The 19126-nt window shown below is 38.1% G+C and overlaps 1 protein-coding gene across 1 annotated transcript in view; it reads right to left on the bottom strand.

Annotated features, from left to right (window-relative positions):
* Positions 1-19126, bottom strand: part of LOC106521423 (protocadherin-15) — a gene marked incomplete in the record, with an annotated part of 194164 nt that overhangs the window by 3625 nt on the left and 171413 nt on the right. Inside the window, 9 exon segments of the mRNA XM_014013980.1 lie at positions 2545-2655; positions 3912-3920; positions 4686-4904; positions 5649-5825; positions 7110-7198; positions 7441-7665; positions 14369-14496; positions 16367-16507; positions 16730-16839. Coding sequence (XP_013869434.1) covers positions 2545-2655; positions 3912-3920; positions 4686-4904; positions 5649-5825; positions 7110-7198; positions 7441-7665; positions 14369-14496; positions 16367-16507; positions 16730-16839 — 1209 coding nt within the window.

Genomic DNA, 19126 nt, shown 5'->3' with positions numbered 1-19126 from the left:
CCGTACTCATTTTTCAGAGGATTGCTCGGGCTGTAGTTGTCTCGCATGCACACACACACACACACACACACACACACACACACACACACACACGGTTGTCATTTGGAGATAGTTCCCACCATCTTGCATAAGAATTGCTCTCATGTTAATGGGAGTGTGGAGGCATATCAAGGGCAGACAGGAAACCAGTGATGCATGTAATGCTGATAAGAATTCCTCTCAACTTCTTCTCAGCGCCGCAGCAAGGAATTATAAATGAACTATCTCTGTGTTGCCTTGAGTGTGTGGTTATTGATTGTTTTTGCATATAGTTTGTTTTTTTCCCCCAAAACAAAACAAATTGGTAAAAAAATTATGCAGTGGAGGGCAATTTAACACAGTTAGCTCAAACGTAAAACAGAACGAGAGAAGAAATAAAGAATTAAGCAACTTTTTGAGATTGCCAAACCTTTTGACATTATAATTTTGAAATGAAAAGAAAAGAAAAAGTTTCACAGAAACGATGAAATGTGTCTTAAATATGAGTYTGACTTGTGATTAGTGTCACTGAAAACCAGCACAGTGAATGAATAAAGTTCGCTTGAAAGGCTGAACCTAAATTGCTGAATTTTTTTCTGCTGTGGGCAGAATGGTGGCCATAAATTTATCTTTTSTGAAGTGAGAAAATTGGTATGCACTGCAACAAGAAAAACCTGAATTTAACCAAATGTTTTTGGCACAGATAAAATTGCAGGGTCTGTCTGCAGCTGTTAATGCATTCAAAAATAACAGCCTTGTCTGATGTCAGCCTGATGGGGTTTTATAGCTATTTTTCATCAGGTAGGGTGTGCCTTGTCTCCTATGCCACTGCAAAATGTAAATTAAGAGAAAGAAAATGTTTCTTGAATGCAGAAAGAAACAAAAATGACTGAAAAACTCAATTTACAAATGTCTGAGGAAATTTATCTTTACCAAAGCTCCGAGCTAAAGACTAATGTAAAAAAGTTTAACAACTTGAGTAAGAAAGAGGGATGTGTTAGGAGAAAATTTAAAACACTTCTTTAAGACATCAGTATTAATGCATGTGTTTTTATATGTATGGTTTATTATAAAATCCAATTAGGGGAACAGAATCAATACAAAATATTTAGTAGCATCAAAGTGATAAATTTATGTCTTTGAGCAGATATGTTAGTACTTTCAATTAACACTGGCTACCATTTTAAACAGTTGCTCATCTTGAATGTTTGGCCATTGAATCAGGTTGTGTGGAAATATTCAACAACATAATAAAACTTGTTGAGCCAGACAAATTAGTTTATTTGGAAGATGCACGTCTCAGTAGCAAAATAATGTGTTTTATTATTTTGGCAAATTAAAAGAGTAGTTGGGTCATTTTTAAAGTGACGTTCTGGTAAATATTTATTAATAGGCAAGGCCATGGCAGTCATGACAGCAGTCATGGAGTGCAGAGTATGAAGGAAAAGATAGAAATCAATATCCAGGCTAGGCCTCATCATATTTTTAGGTTTATAAAATAACTCTTTCAACAATCTGCAGATGTGGAAAAAGGCTAATTAATTAATTCATTATTCCAACGTGTTTCTGCTTTCATCCTGCCGACAACGCCAATTTCTGTCGTCGCATGAAAGCAGAAACACGTTGGAATAATGCCAGAAAAGTCTGCGTGTATGGTGGTAAATAATGATTTAATTCTGAGCGACAACCAGACAGGACTCAATCAGGAAGCTCCRTCKGCCTGTYGCTGRCACGTCAGCGGACAYAGCCAATAATAAACACCATGATAACATCATATGAYGTGCTTATAACCAATCACAGATCGCCYAATGTACTGTCCAGCCAATCACAGGGCTCCCAGCTCAAAGAGTSTCTTATCAAACAAGAGAGTTCAGTCCGTTGCRGASTCCTGACGTCTGGACAAACAGATTAACATTGAACATGTGAAACAGATAGATAATTAGTCCAAAACAAGCTAATAAACCATTTTTGCATGACACCATTTCTCACATTTATTTCAGGTTTTTTAAACTTGGAATTCTATAAAGACTAAGCCCTTATTTGGCTAGCCATTCGTGTAGCCTGGAGGAAGACTGCAGGCTCTGAGATCTATGATTGATGTCACGGGAATGAACAGGTGAAAACTATTTCACAAAACATCACTTTGAAAACCTTCACACTACCTCTTTAATGCCTTTTAGTCCTGTTTTGTGTCTGCTTAAATTCCTCCTGTATTCTGTAAAACAATGGACAGGTGGTACGCAGCAAGTGCGACAACTTAGCAATTAGGAGGCTGATGCTAAACTTTGCCCGTGTGAACACTTGTTCAGAAGATAATCATGTATAGCACATAAAGAATGCAGGAGGATCTTCCAGAGTCATTTTTAAAAAAATGTTGGGAGGTGGACAAACTGCGCATGAAGACGCCACAAAGCTCCCAAAGCTGACTCGCTGCCAAATTCTGAAGTATAGCAGCCTTGAGAATGGGAGCTAATGCCTCTTGCTTTTGGCTCATTAATGTAAATGCTACTTTCACACTTCACTTACATGGCGTTGTCGCCCAGCTCTTCATACAGGTTGTTAGCAGTGCCTCCCCCAGGTTTGCCTGTTGGCAGAGCCATCTGGATTCGAGCGGTTTTGGCACACTCTGCTTGGCGCCTGGTAGCAGCAGAGAGCAAACACGGCATTTGTAAAATAATATAAAACGGGAGCAAATGTAAAGTGTAACTAAAACTATTTTAATCAAGACATAACAGTCACACAATAGTTTATAAAAGTCAATACTTAAAAAGGAAAACTGTAAAATGGTGTGGTGCTTTTAAAATCAGTATATAAATGACCAATAAATTTCTTCAAATGCACAACCTCAAAAAACAAAGTTTGCCTTTATCGGGATGAGACATCTAGAGTCTCATTTTGTTCTATATGTTGCAGGTATTCAAAAAATATACTGTACTTAATATACAGTATGCTAGTACATGTTGTGTACGTTAATAAATAGGATGGTATAGGGATCTTTTAAATCTAGTTCATTTCCACTCATGCTGATTTTGTACCAGTTATTGCTAACTTTTTTGATAATGTGTCATTTCACATCTCAAAGTTGTTTGACTTCTTGTGTTTTATGAATCTGTTTAGTAATCTCTTCATGTCATACACTGTAGTAAATGTTTAGGTCTCATTCTCTTAAACACTGAATTTCAAGTGTTATTTGTCGTAGACTACAGCCCACAAACACGTCCTGACGACTCATCAACATCAACAACATAAACAACAATAAGCAAAGGGATAGTCTGGTGATTTTTAAAGTGATGTTCTATCGAATATTTATCATTAGTTGGTACCTTGTCAGTCGTGACATCAGTCACAGAGCTCAGAGTATGAAGGAAGAACAAAAGTCTTCATCCAGGCTAGGCTAAAAGCTAGCCAAGTGAGGGTTTTAAAAACAATTCTTACTCTAAAATGTCACACTGATGTCAAAATCATTGCTCTGTGACTGATGTYGCAAACCATAATGTCCTATTTATAACAGAAAACTACTTAAAAATCACCAGACTATCTCTTTAGAAATACAAATTTAGTAATATAAAATATAACARTGTCTAATTATAGCTCATTTTTACCACATCCTGCTGAAATGAAAGATCATGCAGCCGCACAACTTTCACTTTAAATACTTGAAATAACAGATTCCAATATGTGAACAAACTAACACACAGTCATAAAAGTGTCTGTCTTGGCAGAATTTGATAATCTTCAATAATTAGATCTTAGATTGTTTGCTGACCACCTCCTTTCACAGCTCCGTCTTAATTTGTGCCTTTTTTTGTACAACGAAAGCAAACAAATTAWTGCCAGTTAAATGTGTTTGAGACAGCTATGACATTATTATTATTATTAAAAGGGATACTCACTCTTTGAATCTGCGACAGATGATGCAGCAGATGAGACAAAGACAGATTAGTGATTATTTGAAGCATAAATCACAGAGCACCTTTTGTTATCCAAGTGTACTTATCGTAATTTACAAGCAAAAACACACAATTGCTCTTCATTAAAGTAATTTAGCAGCAGATAGTAGTGATTATCAAACTAATGATTACTGCTGTGTTTTTCTCTCTGCAAATCTCGCATCCTCAGCCTGCTGTTTGTGTGTGTGCGTGTGTGTGTGTGTGTGTGTGTGTGTGTGCGTGCGTGTTTCTCAGCAGGATGAGAAGCTATCGCCAAAACTCTCTGAATCTATTCAATGTGGGCACATAGTTGTTTAAATTACAAGAATTTAATAGCCGTTCAACGTGGTTAGAAGAAACTGAAACAACTGTGGGGCCATGCAGAATCACCTTGCCCAGTGGTAATAAAATGAGCTAAAACAGGATAAATATAGACATGATAATTATTTCTCAGGCTTTATTTGTTGTGTTTTATGAAATAGCTCAAAGGTTACTCAGACATGAGTAAGGCGGCATAGTTTGGGACTATTTTTAGCTATGGMTCAATACATCATTAGGGCTGCAAATAGACTAAGACAGAATTAACGGCAGTAGGATCAGATGGATAGTTTAGGTATTTTTAAATGAGATGTGTTTATATGTAAGCCAATTAAGGGGTGCAGCTGTGTAACATTCTACAAAYGTGATCATTACTACAACAGTTTTGTTGCAAATATACACACATAAAACTGTACTTACTGTTTGTAGGTGATCATGACGATGAGTATGGCAGGAACACAGCAGATGATGATGATAATTGCCAGAGCCAGGAGGGCCCCCTCTGTGTAGCCCACACTCTGCATGGCTTTCTTCACGCTGGTCACCACCTCGGGGGTTGTGATTTCCAAAATCCGTCCACCGGGAGGGAGAAAAGGCTGGAACTCTTTGTTGATGTCCAAAAGCTTTCCATCTATAAACCTTGAGAGGAACAACATGGAGTAAACAAGACSGAGACAGTTATCACTGTGGAAGAGAAAGCAAAGCCAGCATTGATCTTTCAGCTACAAGATGGAAACACATGTGGCTAAAAACTGTCAGTGAGTGAACTTGTTTCAGAGTTCAAGCACACGAGTGCAATTTAAGTCAGTCATGCTGTTGCACCTGCAAATACTCCTGAAAATTTATTTTTGATTTAAACATCAACAAACCTGGCTGTACAAGATAACTTACAAAAGCACAACCGGTTATTACCAAAAAGCAAAATGTTGCAGATTTGATTCTTTTATTTTACATCATCCAGCAATTGTAAACAACTTGTATAATTTTAATATATATGTGTATGTATGTATGTATATATATATATATATACACACTGTATATACACTGTGTATATATATGTATATATATATATATATATATATATATATATGTATTTTTGTTAGAAGTTCTAGCTCCGTTTGCCCTAACAGTTGGTCATACCCCAGAATAGATTCAGGGGTATTCAGCTTTGAATTTGATAATTTAATTCATGGTCATTCCAGCATTCAAATCATCTAATAAAACGCTCCAACTGATGCCCCCCAAAAAAGACATCCCTTACTCACAAAAGTTTGTGCATTACGGAGAAACCGTTTTTTTGCCTTTTTTTTTTTTTAGATCTTATAAAACCTAGCTAGACAGTGAGTCTTTGACTCATCACAGGTTTACTGGTAAAGTTCATACTTGAAGAGCTCTTGTCTGGAAATAGCTCTGTTTGTCAGCGGGTCGATGGCATAAATCATGAGGTCTGACTTGCTGTAATCTTCCTGCTCTGTTCCGTCAATGGTTCGATGAGGCCCGATGGCTTCCACGACAACTTTGGCTCCGACTACCTGCTCCTGGACGTAGCGCTCCAAAATGCTGAAGAACAAAAACAATATATGACCTCAGTTTATATATATATGAAACTGAGGGCAACACCACGAATATCTTGTATTTTACTGGTAAGGTTTTGAAAAGCATAACACAAACAGCTTGAGATGGGAAGAAACCAACTGAAAACATAAGCAATAAATAAAAAAATATGTAAAGATCAACATGGTGAACTAAAAAAACACTGAAAATACTGTATATAATCTAAGATAAACATTGCATCCAATCCTATTTGATAAGTTCAACTCCTCAATGTCTTACAGAGAGAAAACAACAAACACATTCATGTTTTCCATGTGGATGTTTTGTCCATTTTGTCATTTTGTCCACTTTCTGTTTCTGTGTTCTGAGTGAAATTAAATTCTCTTTAAATATTAAACCATGTTCTGTATTTTCTCATGTAGCAGTGTTGTATTAAAGCTAATGTAAAAAGGTTTTTGGATGAAGTGAGGCAGTTGGACTAAACGTGTTATTTTGAATCATTTTGTTGTGACTCGTGCTGCCTAGTTGTGGTGCTTTATATTAATTGGTCCTTATCTCGGCTTCCTAAATCCTTCTCCACTCTCACCCACAGAAAGCTTCACCCTGTCCCCAGCTGACAAGCTGAAGCACCCTGGGCTAAAAGCAACAGCTTGTCGTTTGGTGATCCCAAACCTGTAGTGTGTCTGGTCTTGGAAATGATTCAGTTAGCATTTAATCTGATGGAAGAAACAAGCTCATCTTCACAGATGAGSTATTTTCCATCCTCCAGGCTTGGAATGTAATGATCCAACACTGATGATTTGCACATACCAGGGTAAAGAACGAGGAAAACAACAAAAACAGCATAAAAAAAGGGGGAAAAAAAAGGTGCATAAAGACCTGTTTATCTGTGGAACATGGGGTTCTGACATTATTCTTGCTTTAAGCATAAAAAGCAATTGTGATGAGATCTGATTCAGGAAATATTTATTAAAATGACCGTGAGGTATGCAGTTTTATTTCAAAACACTTAAAAAACTTAAGTCTTAGTTCATATTTGCTACTTCATTCATCACACATTTGTTGGAAACTATTATATCATTAACAATACAGTTTTAATAAAGATGTTTTTATTTAATCATTTTGAAAAGCAACAATGTAAAGACTTACCTTGCAAATTCTCTCTTTGCACTTGCTTCATGTTTGAGTTGAAGTTTCAGTAAGTATTAGAATAAACCACCCACTCAGTGTTTTCAGAAATACAATAGTTGTTAAGTTGGAGGGTGAGATGTCATATAAAGAATAAGTTACCTGAGGAGCTTGTCCTTGTTTTTCTCCACATACGTTGGGGGAACATTCGACACGACCACCTGCATGTCCAGCTGGTTCACAACTGACACCTAAGCAAGAAAAATATTAAATATTGTAAAATAAAATCGTAAACATTTAGATGCTGAAACCGTGATCAAAAATAAATAATTGAATGTGACTTTGGCGGAGTATTAAAAAGAATAGATTGTTTGGAAATATACAACACTGTGACAAACTGAATTAATAATGCAGATGTATAAAAAAACTGTAAAACAATCTAACTGAAACTAAACGGTTTCAAAAATTATTATAATAAATAAACCACACATACCACTATTTCTGCCTTGCTACTGTGTCCTTGGCCATAGTTGTCTATGGCAACCACGTCAAACTTGAAATATGACCTCCTCATGTTGCGGTACATGATGGCGGTCTTCACCACGCCGCTGTACGGCTCGATGACGAAGCCATCTTTGTTGACTTGTTTGCCAGCAGGAGGCGGGAGGATCAGCTGGTACATCATGGCACTGTAGTTACCGGTGTCTTTGTCCAGAGCCTGGAAAACCAATTACCAACCATTTATAGACATTAACACAGCCATTATTTACATAATAACCACTGTCATCATGAAACATAATCACCCTCATACAGGACTATGACCAGTTTAATGATCTGTGATTATTACGCCTGGATTCAATACCTTATTATCGTTATTACTTTAAGTGTTTGAATATCTGATAAATGCAAAGCGCTGCAATGTTTAATAACTAACCCAGGACTCACTTTTCCCTGTTCTGCATGTCTTACCAACCAAAAACTTTATTTTCACTTCCTATGGATTTTCAGCATGTAACAACCTGCTCCAACACGTTTTACAATGAAAAAGCAGTAAAATAGGAAGTCATGTTTTAAACTGTATGCAGGTCTATTTATCATCTATTCTGTCACTCTGGCTAACTATCAGCTCACACTCAGACTCACTCAGACCGACATTGATTTATTGCAGTTTTTACAAGAGGGAAATGAGGACAGTTCTGAGACACCCAGCTCATCAAACGTACTGCTAAGATAGACCTCCACCACCATTTTTTTTCTTACGATTGGGAATGAAGGAATCTGAGGTAAAAAAAATAATAAATAAGTAAAAAAGGCAGAAAAAAAACACTGAGTCAGTTGTATTGGCAGTCCTGAATTTCAAGTATGGAATTTTGAATATTGTCAAAGTCAAATAAACCATTGCTGAGGAATGTCTAAAATTATTAAACTAACATGCAGATATGTTTTCCAGTTAATGATTTTGTGCCACTGCTTTAAAACTTTGTTCCAAAGAAACACAAAGGAACTTCCCTTTAAGCGTTTCATTTAGCGTGGCTTAACATAGCGTTCATCTAGGGGTGCACCGATAAATCAGCCGGCTAATGTATCAGCATCAATTTCTTTCATTTTGGGAGATCAGCTGATACTTTAATAAAATTGGTGGAATAGATCGGCTTCTCATCTACCTCCACAGAGGTCTAAAAATGAGCCACTTTCCCCTTTTGCTCTGATGTGAGCATTATCTAATGTCCAGTTAAAACAAGTTTGTGTTGTTTCAAGTGTTTTTGCTAGTGTTTGGAACATTGTGACCTTATATCTGACAGTATCAGAATTGCTATCGGCCAAAATTGGCAGGTCAGACTTTTTAACGATGGGTGATCGGCAGAAAACTGCAATCGGTGCACCATTCAATTTATTTAAAACCAAAATCAGCACAACCCTCTGAATAATGGTACCACTACTATATTTTTACTGGTGTTTTCTATATTTGACTTCTTGTTGTGGGGGTACTCAGGGAGTATGGGGGATCAGGTCTGTTGATATGGGCTGTTAAGTCCCTGTACGACGGTTGTCAGAACTTGGTCTGCATTGCCGGTAGTAAGTCAGACTTGTTTCCGGTGAGAGTTGGACCCCACTAAGGTTGCCCTTTGTCACCGATACTGTTCCTAAGGTGTTGAGGGGATCCATTTTAGTGACCTTAGGATCGCATCTCTGCTTTTTGCAGATGATGTGGTCCTATTGGCTTCAACAGATCGTGATCTCCAGCTCTCACCTCCAAATCCAAAACCACGGTCTTGAGCCAGAAACCGGTAGGGTGCCTTCTCCGGGTCGGGGAGGAGGTCCTTCCCCAAGTAGAGGAGCTTAAGTATCTCGGGGTCTTGTTCACGAATGAGGGAAGAATGGAGCGGGAGATCGACAGGCGGATTGGTGTTGCATCTGCAGTGATTCAGGTGCTGTACCGGTCTGTTGTGGTGAGGTGGGAGCTGAGCCAGAAGGTGAAGCTCTCGGTTTACCAGTCGGTCTACGTTTCTACCCTCATCTATGGTCATGAGCTTTGGGTAGTGACCGGAAGAACGAGATCGTGGATACAAGCCGCCGAAATGAGTTTCCTCTGCAGGGTGTCTGGGCTCTCCCTTAGAGATAGGGTGAGAAGCTCAGTCATCCAGGAGGGACTCAGAGTAGAGCCGCTGCTCCTCCACGTCGAGAAGAGCCAGTTGAGGTGGTTCATCTGGTTAGGATGCCTCCTAGATGCTTCCCTGGTGAGGTGTTCCGGGCATGTCCCACTGGGTTGACATGCTGGAGGAACTATGTTTCTCGGCTGGCCTGGGAACGCCTTGGGATTCCCCCCGGACAAGCTGGCCCAAGTGGCTGGGGAGAGGGAAGTCTGGGTCTCTCTGCTTAGGCTGCTGCCCCCGCAACCCAACCCCGGATAAGCGGAAGAAAATGAATGGACGGACTTCTTGTTGTTGCTTATTATCAACATCAATATTGCCTTTTGATACTTCATTTCTATCAACAGTGTTGTGTTTATTTCCCCATCAACAGTTAAGCCAACTTCACTGAAGTCTCCTGGACGTCTTTTGGGATGTTCATGTACATGGATAATTACATGGACACACACACACACACACACACACACACACACACACACACACACACACACACACACACACAAACACACAAAGATAAAACTGGAAAAACAACATAGTTTACCTCCCTTAGGTGTGTTAGTTCTCAAAATGCACCTTTGATTGCAGTGAATTTATATTTGCAGAAAACAAAAGTCTCAGCTTTTCTCAACCGTCTTCGTTTTATAATGACACCAACGTCCAACAGCCTCACTTATAAAACTGCCCAGATGTGTTGGCATTCATGTTTTTCTTTATCAGCTTCATGAAATAACCAACCAGTGATGCTTTGAAATATTTGGCTGATGCCAATTATCTAAAAGTGGTAAACAAGAGCAGTCAGAGTGGTGTCTTTGCCAGGGCTAAAAAAAAAATTGAATAAAATAAAACACATGGATTCAGCCCAGATTGACATCAAAAGTTAATTGCTTCTAAGCTGGGCCATGCCCCATGTCTGTTAAAATTTTCATGCAAATCCATTTATGACTTTTAGTATTGGTGCCAACAAACTGACAAACAGAATAACAAACCAACCCCATCAACCACACAGCTTCTTTGGCAGAGGTAACAATTGGCAACCGTCTCACTGGTATATACGAGGCTAAAAAAAAGTAACACACTTTGTCTTTGAATTAGTCATCAAATAAAAACTAAATATTTCAGATCCCTGTRATATTTGAAAGTTGCGGCTTGTTTTCCATTGTAGTTTTTACATATTGAATTTTGTGTATGTAATGCATGGATTGCTCTCTGCACAGCAAGCACTGACAAAACAATGCTTAATAGTTATGAGACATTTCCGTCCCTCCTCTTGTTGCATCCTTCTGACAAGTGTGCTGTGAGTAGAAGAGCTGCAGTAAAGACAAATTAAAGGAAAAATATCAAAACATTACCATTACCAGAGCCATTTTAAACTTACATGCCTTTTTTCATATTTTGTCATTTTTGTTCAAATGTTTGTTGGCAGATTTAATAGTTGCTTTTGAGTTACAATTTGAGGATAACATAGCACACCCTTTTTATATCCCACAGATAAGCACATCCTCACTCATAGCTCCTCTGGCAAGACCGATCTCGCCTCCTTTCTCTCTCCTCAAGGTGCATTTTAGGAATTGAGGCATCACTGCGCTAAGACAGATTGCTTGGTCACAGACAGCAAGGCGGAGGACAAAGGAGACAAAACTATAAAACAAAGAAATGGGAAGAGCCTGAAAACTCATCTCACTCTGCCTGGTTTTACAAGAAACCAGCAATGCTGGAGGTAAAAATAAAACCTCATTCCCTGACTATATCAGTGCTATTCAAAATGATTCGCACAGGATGACTGCATCACTTGGTAAATAAAGCCAGATTCAGACTTACATATATTATAGGCAAACACATGCTGGTGGTCATTCAGCTTAAACACTGTGCTCACTTCAGACAGTGACTTTTTCAAAATGTGAAACCCTTTTACAAGATTTTTTATTTAAAACCTTATACATGAAATAGTATTTGAACAAAACAATTTTGAAGAAGAAAAAATGGTTGTGAAACGGAACAAAGCCAAAAGTCATGCACGATGCCATATGTTTTTAGCCACTTGTTGCCATTCGTACAAACACCTCATGTGAAATACTGCAGAAACTGATCAGAATCTACAGTCTTTGCACCTTGAAATAAACATGGTGGTTCCTTGCCACCACAATATGAAATATAAAGTAGAAGATTAACTCTTCCTCCGATGACTGAGAGTGGCGAGGCGTGATAGGACTGTCAGCACGAGCAGCGCGGTGAAAGCTACATAGAGGGGGATATTACAGCATGGCTGCAGTGCATAAACCCTCATTACCAAGCTGAATGATGAGTTCATGGTCAGATGAGTCATTCGTTATGTTCTTCACAAGTGAGCATGCCCACGTGTGGTGTACATAAAGAGAGCAGTAGATGAGTGTATGTTTGATAGTGTGAGGAGGGGTTGTCTCCTTGTCTCCTTTGAAGGAAGGGTCATTGCAAATCAATACAAAGTTGTCAGGAGTAATCACCTCGAGAAAATGAAGAAAGTTCTGTCCTGGTGATAGAGGTCTCTTTATGAATAATAATGGCCCCCATGCACAGGCTAGGGGGTCACCTAGTGATTGGATGGCTGTCTCAAAACCGGGACAGGAGAACCCTACTTGGTGATTTGATGAATTTAATACCGAGCAAAAAATCCCAAGGGACAGAGACGGTTTTTACATTGCAATAACCTGACAGCAGGAAATGTCTGCTGGAACGATAATGAGTACAGTCTCTGTACAGTCACAATCGCTCATCAGCACAGTTGTCATACAGCCTTTGTCAGAGCCCATGAGCTGTATCAGTGAAAAGACAAAAGCAGTCTGACCTGGCATCGGTGTGATCAGATGCATATTTTACCTGACAACTCTGCAGCATACAGTGAAAGCCTGCAAATCCCAACCTATGATCAAAMCTGAATAAGCCTTTTGGAAGACAGGTGAAAACATCTTCAAGAAACCAGGGAAGTCGACCAAAAAATACAAACAAACAAACAAAAAAAAAAAACGTTGCCTTTTATCTACCCATGTAAAGTAGCATCTCACTGGACTGTATCTGTTAGCAACTAGCCAAGACTCCAAAACTTTTCCTGCATAAGTTGCAGAAGCCTGCAATTTGGTTGATTGGATTTTGAACTTAGTACAAAAAAGTTGTGCAACAATATTTCGCTCAAAACATTCAGTGTTGCCATAGGCATGTCAMATCCATCTGGAATCTTTCTCTAGTTTTGTCCTGAGCATCTCCAACCTGTTTGAAAAACTGTATATTGTCAACTGCGTGGGAGCTGTAAGTACGTAAGTAAAACTTTATTTATATAGCACATTTCAAGGTAGGGATCGCAAAGTGCTTCAACAAACACAAACAAAAATAAAATAAAATAAATTAAAAATAGACAGAGCAAATTTAAACAAATGCAGATTTWAAAAGGCAAGTTTTTAACTGAGCTTTAAAGGAGTCCACAGAGTCTGCTGATCTTAAATTCAGAGGAAAAGAAGAAGAGAAGAGAGTTCCAAAGCCTTGGAGCCACAGACAAAACAAGCTCTGTCTCCTTTAGTCTTTAATTTTGTCCAAGGAACAATCAGCATGTCTTCATCACAAGACCTCAGAGCCCTGACAGGAGTGTAAAACTGCAAAAGTTCAGTAATGTAGTGTGGTGTCTGACCATGCAGAGCTGTCCAGGTTAAAAACAAAACAAACAAACAAAAAACATGCAAGTGATACGCAATTATTGAAACATTGGTCCAAATCCATCTGTCTTTTTGGTAAAGTGTACTCCAGTCGATTAAATAATAAACAGCAGGGATCTACGTGGTGTCTAATGCGGGCGGAGGTGAAAAGCGAAAATAAATCATTATTTCAAAAAAACCTGACCTTGTTAAACATGGCTGCACAGCTTGCTGGTCACTTGGTTGCAAACACTCAAGACTTCAGTGAGACTGAAACGGAAAAATTACCAGATATCCTGCACTTTATTTTTGTAGTTTTGAGCATTCAACAATCACAGCCCAGTGAGATACTACCTTTAGGATTGTCATGCCCTGGATGACAGAGAATATAAAGACAAACAGTGAAAAAAACATCACCAAACCAAGAAACCCTGAAGTCATTCTGATTGATGGCACCTTATCAAGACTTAATTATTCTCTGCTGTTTGAAGAAAAATTATTGCAATAAGTTAAGATACAGGTACGCTTTATTTACTTATGTAACTGTGGATTTAAATGCAGTTCAGTTTCCTGTTTTCACTTCTTCTCTTATCTGTCCTCTAACTGTCACTAGGCAAGGTCTAATGAAGCAAGAACGTCTATGAATGATCTTAAAAAGCCCAATTAAGCATTAAAGCACACACTTTTCTGCAAGAGAACCCATTTGAGTCATTCTGAGGCATCCAGGCTCATTAAAATACCTTGTTTTTTTTGTGAAATAGAGCTTGGGAGTAACAAGCGCTGTGATTTATTTTTCTTTTAAGATTTTTGAACTGCATGAAGTTATTCTATTAATACAAGGTTCACTCAAGTTGTTCTTGGTGATATGAAGGTCTTCCGAGTAAGAACAAAAGATAGAGTTTTGTTTATATCTTAAAAAAAACAAGCTATTTTTAAGGTCATTTGTTAATTAGTGAATTGAAACATTTTGTTCAATACAAACAACTTAAATAAATTAAAGTAAATCCACACAAGTTCCTTAAGCCCCTCTATGTTCTGTATGTGACAATGTTTCCTGTTCTTCCTGTGTAGGTTTAAGCATTTAACAACTCGATAAGCTTTGGAACTGTACCTGGACTTGCAAGATAGGGGTGAAAGTTTTCGCATCTTCTGTAACCCCTCCAATATAAAGAGGTCTGGTGAAWACAGGCGGGTTGTCATTCTCATCCTGGACATCGATCACCACCTTGGCTGTGTTACCTAGAATAAATACACACAATATGACGCACTCTGCTTTGGTCATAAAAAGGTTTTCTGACGAGCCGAGGAACACGGTGCACGTAGGGTCAACACTGCTCCAACCAGGGCCGAACATCGGCAACAAAAACCGCAGATACGGACATAAACGTACCGACTAAACCGTCTAACAGCTGCATTCACAGCTGGTGGCTCGACTGTACTGACCACAGCAACTGTACCGCTCCACCTGCAGGTGATGATGGTGACGGGTTATTACAACTCAGACCTTATTCAGCTGTTTTCGTTCTGTAGAAGTCATCCAGGTTTTTATGTCTGCAGCTAGACTGGCGACGGATATCCCAGATTTTACTGTGGTGATTAAATCAATGTGACGATTCAGAGAATCGGTGGCATTCTTTAACAAAACAACATTGTACAAAACATTTCTCTGAATCTGACTAATAAATTCAAATGTGTTTAACTTGAATTAAAGCTTATGTGTTAATATCTTCTATAATTGGTGWGAACAAAATAAAAAAACTGGTTTGATCCGGTCTGTTTTCAATTAGATTAGAGTTAGACCCAATTACTTTTTCTCATACAATGCTTCTTTTGAGACTTGGTGTGGGCAACACAGGAAACAGTAGGTACTTTAATTGTTGCTAATTAACCAAATGTTTGAGAAATGTGTAATGAAAAGTTGTTCATGCTTAATTTGATAGTCCTGATATTGATATATTTCCAGATCATATATGTTCAAACATAATTTCAGGACTAAWCATTGTGTTATTGATCATTCTCAATAATTTAATTCCATGAAACAAACTTCTGATGTGGTCAGTGTGTGAGACAAAACACTTAGTTAAAGAGATAGTTCTGCTGTAATCAGAAAGGATGACCAAGCCAAGCTCTGCAGACTAGTCAGAAGGCAGATCTCAGAATCTGGTCAAGTTTTCCCCACAAGAAAGACACAAAGCCAGATTATCCAACAACCATCCTTCACTTAAAGTTAGAAAGCAGGGTTAACGTGCTGGTAGAAACTCATTGATTTGTTTCCAGATYAAACATGCATCAAAAAAGCTGGACATTTGCTCTGAATGACTCGCTGCTTTAAACCCAGCAAGATTTAAAAAAATTCAAATAGCTTAAATGAAATAAAAACAGCATGTGGTAAACAGCATAATTAAAGAAGATAAGAGAAAGCCGTAGAGACGAGCTTCAATTAAGAACAGATACAGTATGTTTTGAAAAGAAGTAGGAAAGAGATCAGAGAAGGGTGAAAAAAAAAACATTCAAGATGAGACGAGGAGAAAAAAGTAAGAAGATAAAGAATTTGAGTCTAATTAGATCCATTTTCACATCAGTTCTAATTAGAAATGAAACCACAAGCAATAGTGTTTTGTCTGCATTTCCTTTTAAAAGGAAGAACTTGAACAGATTTATTGTTGACCTGAACAGCAGGAATTGTTCTGTTAGTGGAAAATAATAAGTTTTCACATTTTCTAACTGCTTACCAGTGTTTTTGGATACTTTAATTACTATAGTTGATTAAATTATTTCCAAAAGGTTCTGTACAGATTTAATATCTTTAGCTAGTATAAGGAAGATGAGCCCGTTTACAAAGGCAAAAAAGGGTAGCTACAAACAGGCATACTGTAGGTTATTATTAGAAAGACAACTGACAAGTCTATCAAAAGAGAAATGTGCAAAATTTAGGGGGGGGGGGGCAAAATAAAACGTAGCTTTTAATGTTGTTTCTAACTGAGACACATTCTGTAGATATGCCACAGAAATAAAATGGAAATTAGTTTATGTTACAYCACACTGTTTCACTAATCTGTGTAAATGTGAAACCTACAAACCCTGGAATTTAAAATAAAACAGCACTTACTCTCTGAGGGAGCTCGAAGGTTGGAAGACACCACCCTCATTGAATCGGCCTCCACTTTCAGCACGTAACTGGAATTAGTCTCGTAATCCAGAGGTTTGGCCGTTGAAATCTCTCCTGTTGTTTTATTTAATGTAAACACATCTGCAGGCAACAGAGCAATACAAATACATGAGGACAAAAAAAAAAGAGGTAAGCTAGTGAGCGAGCAATCTCATTTTGAGGTTTTTAAGAGCGGGGAAACAAAGTTGTGTAGCGTTCCCTGAGCTGTTGTCAGGAATGGTTCAACCAGGAAGAAGCTTTAACAGATGGCAAAAGCTGGAGCACAAGAGAGACTCCCAACAGGAAAGCTCAGAGCGCACTCACCTCCATCATTGCCTTCAACGATGGAGTACACGATGGTTTGATTGACAGCTGCTGCCATGATGACTCCCACCAGGGTTCCAACGGCAGCCTCCTCACTCACTGGTGGAAACCTGGGAATGGATCAGTCAATCAACAGGAACAGACAGAAAAAGTTAAGTGTGCATGTGTGGACAGCTGACCCACTTCTTTTCAAAGGGTAACTGAGATCTGGCAAGTGAAATACAGCTGAGAATTTAATCTGTAAAACATTCGCATGTGTTTCCCCCTCTGGTAAAGTTGGCAGTGGTTTTACCAAAAATTATTCAAGCCGCGTTCCAATTTAAGAATTAGAAGTGCAGGAAAAAGATAGAGCTGAAAATAAACTTTTACTTTTTTTTAAAGTGAAAGACTTTGAAATTTTTGTTTAAACATTTAAATGATGCTTCACCTAATTAATAAATACTGAACAGAACTTTGCTCGGAATCRGGCAGCGACATCATTAGGGATGGTTGTTTGAATTTTTATCTCAGACTGTCTGACTCAATTAGTGCATTTAAAAGCAGCAGTGCTCATTCATTCTACCTGCTTTGTGCTTATTGCCTGGATCTTTCAAGAGGCCATGTCTGCCTTTTGTTATCTCCATCACCTCAGCTGCCTTCCCTAGTATTTGACCCGTGCCTTTCTTTCAGTTCATGTGTTCTTTTAGATGCAGTGAATAGCTTGATGACATTGCAATGAAGCTTCTACCTCGGTGTATTTTATTATCTGTAAAACCGACTGAGTTGTAGTGATTATATTATTAATTTAATTAGCTGTGATGGCCAGCTTGAATTGGATTGGCTGCAAAAGTTATTCAGTTATACTTATACTTTAGTTATACTGTATACTTGTTACATTCCACCACATTCAATAGAATGTATCCAGTGGTTCATGAGATAATTTGTTAACAGGCATATCTAAAAACACAGGGATAGAAACATATCATTTGCTTTTGCCTAATAGTGACAGACAGTAAAAACTAGTTTGCTCTTGAACACTTGCATTTATTTATTTATTTATTTATTTATTTATTTATTTATTTATTTATTTATTGTCGAAATGAAACTACAGAGTAATAGTGGACACAGGATTTAGTGAAACTAACCCTGGTCAGATTCATCAGCAGGAGATATTCATATTAATAGACTGTAGTTTGCAATGGTGGTTAATCACACGTGGCTGTTAACCAGGAGTGTATTTTCCATGTGACGGATTATGTTTTACAGTTTAATCTATGAAAGGTTTCTAGTAAAAGTTTTTTTAATACCAAACAGTGCAAAAGTTTAAAACCATTCCTCGTTTTTTTATGCTTTGCTTCCAAGGAGCCAGACTTTCCTGGAATCTTTTAATGCGGTCCTGATCAATAGTTGACCAGGGTTTCTGAAGGTCWTTCAAATGTTTTCCCCACAAACTTGTGCTGCCTTTAAAGTCTTTTCTGGCCAGCCCTTGTATATGACCATGACAGCAAATTGTAMAATCTCTGTCATTTTTTCTCTTCTTTTTTATGTGCACCTATATTATACTTTTCGGGATTGCAAGAGGGAGGTGGTGCCTTTTCAAAAAGTCAACAGGTGAAATGCTGAATAGACCTTGGACAGGTTTTTAGTCCATCATCAACATACACTGTATTTAAAATCRCTTCAGAAAGAAATCACTCAAGATTATTTTAAAATATCACAAGAAAGTTTGGCTTTATGACAGCTAAGTATAAAAAAATGACAAATGACTGGAGATTTTTGCTTTTGATACTTTTATGATGATGATGATGATGATGCCTTTATTGTCACTGTACAGAGCACAATGAAATTACTTTTAAGAACACCCATTCAAGAAGACACACACATGACAAAAAACAAGGGGGAACAGGTGAACAGGTCATGCGGCAACCAGCAGGGGTCGTGCTACCTTTAAAAAGAAAAAGAAAAATACCACGCAAGGATTGATGAGGGAAACAAACAAACAAAWCATCATATTATATCAATGAAATGTGACACACTATGGTGTTTATAGGAACAAAAACCCTCTGCAGAGCAAGAGCACATTTATTAGCCAGAGAAGTAGTGAGTTTAGAGGGTGTGTATCTGAAGCCCTGAATGTTGTATGCACTTGTGCGACTATCTGAAGAATGAGACCAAAGAATCTAGTCTACCCCTGCAAAAAAACAACAACAAAAAAACAAACAAACAAACAAACAAACAAACAAACAAAAAAACCCCAAAAAAACAAAAACAAAAACAAAAAAACAAAAAACAAAACAAAAAAAAAAAACCAGTTCAGCTGAAGTTCAGAATACTAGTGTTGAATTGTTCATCCTGTGCGGCTTCAGAGTGACCTTCAGGGGACCAGATTACAGACAGGAGTGAGGGGGGTAGGTGGGG

This window comes from Austrofundulus limnaeus, unplaced genomic scaffold (genome assembly GCF_001266775.1).
Source record: "Austrofundulus limnaeus strain Quisiro unplaced genomic scaffold, Austrofundulus_limnaeus-1.0 Scaffold108, whole genome shotgun sequence".
NCBI lineage: Eukaryota > Metazoa > Chordata > Actinopteri > Cyprinodontiformes > Rivulidae > Austrofundulus > Austrofundulus limnaeus.
Note: the sequence above shows the minus strand (reverse complement) of the source record. Positions and strands in the feature narration are given on the sequence as shown.